The sequence below is a fragment of the Dipodomys ordii genome, unplaced genomic scaffold (assembly GCF_000151885.1).
Source record: "Dipodomys ordii isolate 6190 unplaced genomic scaffold, Dord_2.0 Scaffold174, whole genome shotgun sequence".
NCBI lineage: Eukaryota > Metazoa > Chordata > Mammalia > Rodentia > Heteromyidae > Dipodomys > Dipodomys ordii.
The window spans coordinates 1,016,058-1,023,783 of record NW_012267390.1 but is presented as its reverse complement, the minus strand read 5'-3'; the positions used below and the strand labels follow the sequence as shown (position 1 = coordinate 1,023,783).

Here is a 7,726-nt window from a genome sequence, read left to right as displayed (position 1 = left end):
CCCAGGGAGCCCCGCCCACCGCACTCACCCACGACCAGCTCACCCCAGGGAGCCCCGCCCACCCCGAGGGAGCCCCGCCCACCGTCCCGAGGGAGCCCCGCCCACCGCACTCACCCACGACCAGCTCGCGCACTTCCTTCCAGCGTATATGGCTCCCGGTCTCGTGCAGCAGTGTCACGGTTATCCGTCTCTGGATGCCCTGCATGCACCAGGAGGAGAGGCGGGATGGCCCCAGGGCCCCGGGGAGGGGTGTGGGCGGGGGAGGCGGAGAGCAAGGTAGGGTGGGAGGGCGTCACACCTGGTGGAGGAGGAAGGTTCCCATGCACGGCATGCCCCCACGGTGGTCCACCATGGCAGGGATGTAACTGGAAAAAACAAGGGCAAGAGATGGGGCCCTCCCCAGGCCCAGGGCAGGTGGGGGCAGAGGTGGGGGAACAGCAGACAGCTCGGCACACTACTCGGGTCACTACTGTGTGTCTATGGGTCACTAGCTACTGTGTGTCTATGGGTCACTAGCTACTGTGTGTCTATGGGGTCACTACTGTGTGTCTATGGGTCACTAGCTACTGTGTGTCTATGGGTCACTAGCTACTGTGTGTCTATGGGTCACTAGCTACTGTGTGTCTATGGGTCACTAGCTACTGTGTGTCTATGGGGTCACTAGCTACTGTGTGTCTATGGGTCACTAGCTACTGTGTGTCTGCCTGGACCCAGCCCTGGGGGCAGAGGGTTCTGCTTCTCTGGTCCATATGTGGTGCGGAAGGCACCTGGAAAGATCCGCTGGGAGCCAGGAGCCCAGAAGTGCAGTTCCAAGGTCCAGCCCCCCAGCCTGAGGGTCCCCTCCTCACACTTCACCAGCCCGAGGCCCAGCCTGGCCTGTCGCTCAGGAGGTGCCACTCACTCGCCGTTGGCTTCCAGCTCGCAGATCTCGAAGTAGACCAGCAGGTCATATTTGCAGTGGCAAGGCCCAGGGCTGGGCCGTGTCAGCGTGCTGAGCTTGGTGGCAGGCACTACGGGGACAGGAGACATGCATGGTGGCAGAGACCTGGCTAATCACCTGGGAGGGCTTCAGAGGCTGGACGGGCATCTTCTCTCCAGAGACGCTCCCTCCCCCCATCCCCCCCCATCTCGCCTACACACTTGGTCCTGTGCGTCACCCAAGTTCAGATGCAGGAGACATGTTCTCCCTAACCCAAGCGAGAGGCTCACATGGCCTTAAAACCTGGGCATGGTCTCTTAAGTAGGGCCATGGCTGAAAATCAGAGACCCAGCAAGGCAGCTGACGCAGGCGCTAGGGCTCAACCCTCGCACAAGCCCGGGCTGCCCCTCTGTCTCCCAGATGCACTTGGCCAGATAATACGCCAGTCCAGGCGTGGCGTGTCCCAAGGCCAGCCCCATGCCTTCTCCTGGCCTCAACTCTCCCACTTATGTCCTGCTTCTGACTGGCAGCCTCTGCGCCCTCCTTGCCAGCAGCTCCTGGGACTCCTGCTTCTGACTGGCAGCCTCTGCGCCCTCCTTGCCAGCAGCTCCTGGGACCCTTTCCGGCACCCTGCCTCCACCATGCTCCTGCCACTGTGGCTCCGAAGATCTCCCCCGTGAGGGCTGACAGCATCCTGGGTGTGTAGGCCCGGGCCCCACACCCGCACCCACAGCACCGACATCACACTGCTTGGATGGACACAGGGAGCCCTGCCTACCTGGCTTGGACAGCGGCATGACCCGAGGAAAGTGCCGGCGTGAGGGCCTCAGGGGGCTGTGGGGAGAGGAGGCCGGCGTGAGAGGACTCAAAGGGCTGGTAACCGCAGGGTGCTGGTGGAGCAGGTGGCCAGGGCAGGGCAGGACATGGGCCCCGACCCTGACCCTACCTTCTTGGTTCCTACTGGGCCCTGGACCAGCCTGGATGGCAGGACCCCCCCGCCCTCAGCACCCTGGCCCCACCCCACAGGAAACAAGGTGGGCCGAGCTCTGGTTCCCAGCTCAGAGACCCTGGGCTGAACCTCTCTATTCAGCAGGGGGCAGGCAGAGCCCCTGCCATCCCCGACCACTGGACATCCACAGCCCGGGTCCTGCTCGACAGCTGGGGAGGCGTCAGAGCTGCACGAAGGCCACACGGTAGGCAGGAGCCAGAGATGGGAGCAGGCAGCAGTCAGCAGAACCGCTTCTTGAGGTTAGGCCAGCCTGCCTCCCTGAACCCCGCCCATGCCTAGGTGAAGGCTGGGGTTCTGAACCCCTGCTCAGTCCTGTGGGGGGACACACCAGAGGGGTGGCCACTGCGACACAGGGCTTAGCAGCTCGAGGACTGACAGACAGGAGCGCAGAGGGGCGGGGAAGGCTGACCTGAGCACATCCTTGCAGAGAGGCGGGAAAGGGTGCTGCTGGTAGTGACCAAAGACCTCAAACACGATGGGCTGGCTCTTGATGTACTCGACGAAGGACTTGGTCACTTCCACTGCAATCTGGACAGGGGGAGGAGAGTCTCATCAGAAAGTGCTCCCTCTCCACACAGAACCAAGCACTCTGGGCCCACCCTCTGCTCCTGTGGGGACAACGCTCCTCTCCTACCCCTGACCACCTTGGCCTCTGCTCCCAAGCCAGACCAGGCCAGGTGCCCACAGCCAGCTCTCGGCTAATGTCTCCAGGACAGACGGGGCCACATGACTCAGTTGCCTTTCCGGAACAGAGTCCAGGAAGGAGGCTGAGGCTGGTGCAGCCTCAGCAGCCTGCCAGGTTACACAGATTGACTCGTGTCCTCCCCCCCCCCCCCAGCTCCTGTGCGGACATCCCCAGGTTCTGGTCCTCGGAGAAGGGAGACTGGGCAGACACACGGGCAGGCGGCCGTGAGTGCGTGTGAGAAGTAGTCTTCTAAAAGCCAAGGGGAGGTCAGCCAAGGAACCAGCCCTGCTGATGGGCGACTGCGACCACCGAGCTACAGAATGATTTGACCTTGACTGTCCAGCTCTGAGGCAAAACTTCCGCTGCACAGCCCTGTCTGCGGTGCTTCTGTCCCAGCCTGAAGGATGCTCCACCGAAGGCTCGAGGCCCCCACTCTCTGCTCCTGACAGCCCAGCCCTCATGGTTGCAGCTCCCCTGGCTGCTCAGGATTGATGCCCTGTGGCCCTCCGTGTGTTCTCTTCCTCCCTAGCCCTGAAACCCAGATCAGGGGCCTCGGAGACCTCAGCACACACCCTGGTCACGACCTCACTGAACACCCCCATGTCTACCTGCCAAGGATTCCCCATTTTTTCAACGTCGAAGGCCCTAGCTGCAGCTCCCACGACCACCATAGCACCAGCGCTCTTGTCCTGGGGCAGGCAAAGCCTGGCACAGGCTGGTTCAGAAGGGAACGAATGAATGATGCAGAGCCTTAATGTGGGCGGGGGGGGAACGGGGGCCCCAGGACATACGTTCTGAACGTGGTAGAAGCCGAGCGGAGGGCCCCTGCCGGTATTCTTCAGTGGCTCGGTGGAGAAGGCTTCGTCATGACGGTGGATGAAGCTGCAGGGAGATGTCACTTGGAGACAGGATTGGGCCCAGGCAGAACCCGGGTCCCGTGGGCCAGCACGAGCCCCCGATTCCGCCCATGGCTGACCACACGCCTCACAGGTGAGCGAGCAGAGCCATCACCTCCCCTCAGCCGCGGCACAGACCGCAGGGCTCACTTGAACTGGCAGAAGATGTCTGCGTATTCAGCAGAGATGCTGGACGCCTGCAGGACGGTCACTCGGAAGGTGAAGGTGCTGCCCAGGCGGAGGTGGTCCAGGGTGGAGTCCAGTGGCCCCTCCAGAGCAGCCTTCTCAGGGCTGTCCAGGAGACCCTCCGGCGGCACGGCTGTGGAGGGGGCAGGGGCTCTAGGCCGCACTCCAGACCCCACTCCCTTCAGGCTGGGAGCTGGTGCCCTGGTCTCCTGCGTCCCACGTCCCGAGCCGGGGGGGGGGTTTGCTTCCCGGACCCGGGGGGGGGTTGCCCTGGTCTCCCGCGTCCCGAGCCAGGGGGGGTGCCTACCCGAGCCGGGGGGGGGTGTCTACCCGAGCCGGGGGAGGGTGCCTACCCGAGCAGGTGTTGTTGTTGACTTCGTCAGCTGAAGGTCCAGCATCGGCTCCCTGGCCCTGACCTTCCACAATGCGCAGCTCCTCCTGGGAGGTCCCCGAGCGTGACATGCCCACTCCAGGGCAGGACTCAGACTGGAACTGTGTGGGACACGAGTCAGGAAGGCCACTGGGTCATGGGTCCACAGAGGAGCGGCACAACCAGCCCAGGACCTGCAGGGAGCCTGGCTCACCCTGCGTGGGACACCGCCTCCTAGGACTCAGTCTCCCCTGCCGCAACAGGCCCCTTCTGACCGGTGCAGGTGACCTGAGGTGCAAGCCACCTCGGGGGAGGTGCCTGAGCACAAGGAGGCACAGGGGTGGGAAAGGTTTTGTGCTGCCCTCGCTGCCCCTGCCAGGGCAGGACCTGGGAGAACGCTCCCCTCCTGGGCATTCCCTAGTGATAAGCAGCCAGGTAGGCAGGGCCGGGAGAGCCCAAGACGAGGAGGCCCCGAGCCTGGCAGGGGCTCAGCCCCCATTTCCTCCTCAGACAGCCTAGGAAGTCTCATTCCCAGTCCCTCCGAGAGAGCCAGAGATGGGCGGCCTCTGGGGGGGCCTGTCTAGGTCTCTCAGGTGGGAAGGCAGACAGGGGTGTGGAAACGTAGTGTCCTGTAAGGATCAGTGGAGATCCGACCCAAGAGAGCATGGAGACTGGTGGAGATCCGACCCAAGAGAGCATGGAGACTGGGGTATCTGTCCTGAGATCTACTGCTTCCAGCTCTGTGCCCTCCTGAGAGCCACACAAGGCCCCAGGGTGGTCCTAGTGGTGGTGTTCCAGAACGCAGGGGGCAGGGGGCAGGGGGCAGAGGGCAGGGAGCAGGGGGTGGGGGGGGGCGGGCAGGCCCGTGCACGAATAAGAAGTGAAGAACCCAGCAGAACTCACTGGAGACCCTACCAGGGGACCCCCAGGCCCTGGAGGCACCATGGCGGTGTGAAGAACAGACCTTGAACAGCAAGTACCTTTTCGAAATGCTGGTCATCAAAGGAGATTTTAGCGGTTCCAGATTGGCGGACACCAGAGCCATAGTCAGGGGCCTCTTCATCAGCTGCAGAAGGGAATACGTAAGCAGTCGGGCCCAGCTTGTCCTCCGGCGGGGTGGAGACAAGCAGCAGGCCTGAGGACCAGAACAGGGTCCGGGGCGGGACAGTCAGCCACTCCTGCCGGTATTCCAGGCAGCCAACACTGCCCGCTATCATAGCAGCCAGGGAGCACCATCAGCCTGTGCCGGCCGGGGTGCTGTGCCAGCCCCGGCTTGTGCCCCCTCCACGGGAGCCACAGGCCCTACCTTGCCCATCTCTCACAACCACAAGGATGCTCAGGTAGAGCCGAGGGCTCCTACCCCTCCGCTGCCCTGGGCAGAGCCACGTGGACCCTACTGGTGTCATCACCAGTACTGTGGGTGTCCTGCCGTTCCCTGTGTGAAGCCACCAGGACCCCATCAGTGACTCCTCTAACTCTCACCACCCCCCTCTTCCTCCACACAGTGGAGGTGGCTTTCCCTCAGGGAGACAGCTGGGCCTCTGTTCCAAGTGGCCCGATTTGGTTCCAGACTGTTACCCCGAGCATGGCCCGAAGCCCCAGAGGGCTGACGAGCAGTCCTCTTGTGCCAAGGCCAGGAGACCCGCCTTGGCAGCCCAGTGCCGGCCAGGGCCTGCCCCAGTCGGCTCGGCAATCTGGCCTCGGTCCACAGCCACGAGACGGGCAAGAACCAGACAAGGGAACAGTAGGTGTCACCCGAAACACAGGAACCCAGCTGTCTTCTAATGGGTCTCAGAGACCAGTGTGGGTCAGACTGCATCCCTGGGCCTCATCCAGCCGCATTTCCCGAACACAACCTGGCACACACCACGCCCACCTTCAGGCCATCGGGGGATAGGAAGGCAAAACTAGTTCACATTGGCTCCAGAGTGGCTGAGGGCCCGGACGGGGCTAGCCTCACACAGACCACGTGAGGACACCAGTAGAATCCGTCCCTGCCCCAGCCTGCATCTACACGCACAGAGCCGGGCCCGGCCCGCCCGCCTGGCCCAGCCCGCACCTGAGATGGCCTGCACGGCCACTCGGAGGAAGCCCTTCACCTCGCCCTTCTCGCTGACAATGGCCACACGGTGCACCAGCGGCACGGGATACAGCAGGTTGCTCAGGTACACGAAGGCCCTGCGGGGGGCAGGGGCTGTGGTTACAGGCGGCCCTCGGCGCACACTCCACGTGGTGACAGTGACAGTGACAGCACAGCCAGCGCACGACACGACGCGAAGCTGCAAAGCCGAGCGAAGCCACAGACCAGCCGGGGCTGAGGCAGCACAGGCAAGCAGGGTGCAGGCACGGGGTGACGAGGAGGCCGTGCGCGGGGGTCTTCTGTGCTCAGAGAAGACAGGAGGAGGTGGAGACACAGAGGAGGAGGGAGCAGGCCTCACGAGCAGAGGCCCAGCCCGGCCCAGCCCAGCCCTGCCCAGACAGGGCCATCTGAGAAAAGAATAGCTGAGGGTTTCAGCCTGCTTCAAGGACTAGGGGACTGGGCCGCCGGGACACGCTGATCTCCACCGCTCACGGACCGATCTGCACTGGCCCCCATGGAACAGCTCAATTCCTAAGTCCCTTCTTGGCTGGTGGAGCTATGTGGTCACCTAGGTCAAGCCGGCTCTCCCAGGGTCAGTACCAGCCCCGTGCCCCACGTGGAGGGCACCTCACATTGCAGAAGTGTTCTTCACACACACGTGGGCCCTGCCCCACGCTAGCAGCTCCGCCACAGGAGCTCCTGGGAGGCCCTGCGGGTGTCTCTCCATCACCCGCCCCTCTTCCGTTCCCACAGGTCCAGGGCACTGGCCACAAAGAGGCTGCTATACCCTCAGTGACACCCCAAATTCTTGTGGGATACCCAAGTCCCAGGAGGCCCACAGCAGCCCAGCTGTCTCCACCATCCCCACACAGGCTTAGCCCTGACTGGCCTTGGGGGCCAGCGACATCTCGGATACCTAGACTGTCTCCGTCCTCCCATGCAGCAGCCCCTCATTCCCTTCTTCCGGTCCAGACCTCTCCCCAGCAGCCCTTGGTCTTTTGGCTTAGTCAATCCATGAAGCATCTCTTGCTTTCAGTAAGCCCTCCTATACACAAGGGGTTTCATGATCGTTTCCAGAAAACATCTCCAGTAGGCTGGTGGTGTGGTGTGGTGGGCTGTCTGCCTCCGGGGCCCTGGGCCTCTCCGGCTGTCCATCCGGGGCCTTGCTTTTCTCAGCAGTGGGCTCTGCCACAGCCACCCCAGGGGCGCAGATGCCCCGAGAGCCACAGCCGACACCGGTGCCTGGGCACCCAGCCTGAAGCTCAAAGGCCCTTCCGGCCCCTGCTGTCTCCCAGAAGGCTCGGAGGCAGTGGGGCCCAGGTCCTGCCGCTGCCCAGACCTGTCCTCAGTGGTTTGGAAGGGTTGTGGGCTTCCAGGGGCCCTGGACAGGAAGCTCCCAGGCCCCACAATGGCCTGCTGTCTGATCCTCTCCCACCAACCCCAAAGGCCAGGTCCCAGGGGTTTGAGCAGTATGGAGAGCTCAGCTGAGAGAAGAGGAAGGCCCTGCTCTGGCCGCAGAGCCAGGCTCAGCGGGAGGCATGCCCGCTTTCCCCCAGCCCAGGAGCTGGGCAGGCCCCGCCA

At 63.5% G+C, this 7,726-nt stretch overlaps 1 protein-coding gene across 2 annotated transcripts in view; it reads right to left on the bottom strand.

The window, feature by feature from the left end:
* Kif1a (kinesin family member 1A) overlaps positions 1–7,726 on the bottom strand; it is a 67,341-nt gene that overhangs the window by 26,938 nt on the left and 32,677 nt on the right. For both annotated transcript variants that reach the window (XM_013033666.1, XM_013033667.1), the window contains exons 25-34: positions 6,125–6,243; positions 5,046–5,131; positions 4,049–4,187; positions 3,660–3,828; positions 3,405–3,495; positions 2,338–2,456; positions 1,698–1,753; positions 902–1,010; positions 299–365; positions 115–199 (exon numbers count right to left, since the gene is read on the bottom strand). In XM_013033666.1, the coding sequence (XP_012889120.1) occupies positions 115–199; positions 299–365; positions 902–1,010; positions 1,698–1,753; positions 2,338–2,456; positions 3,405–3,495; positions 3,660–3,828; positions 4,049–4,187; positions 5,046–5,131; positions 6,125–6,243 (1,040 nt within the window). The remainder of the gene's footprint in view (positions 1–114; positions 200–298; positions 366–901; positions 1,011–1,697; positions 1,754–2,337; positions 2,457–3,404; positions 3,496–3,659; positions 3,829–4,048; positions 4,188–5,045; positions 5,132–6,124; positions 6,244–7,726) is intronic.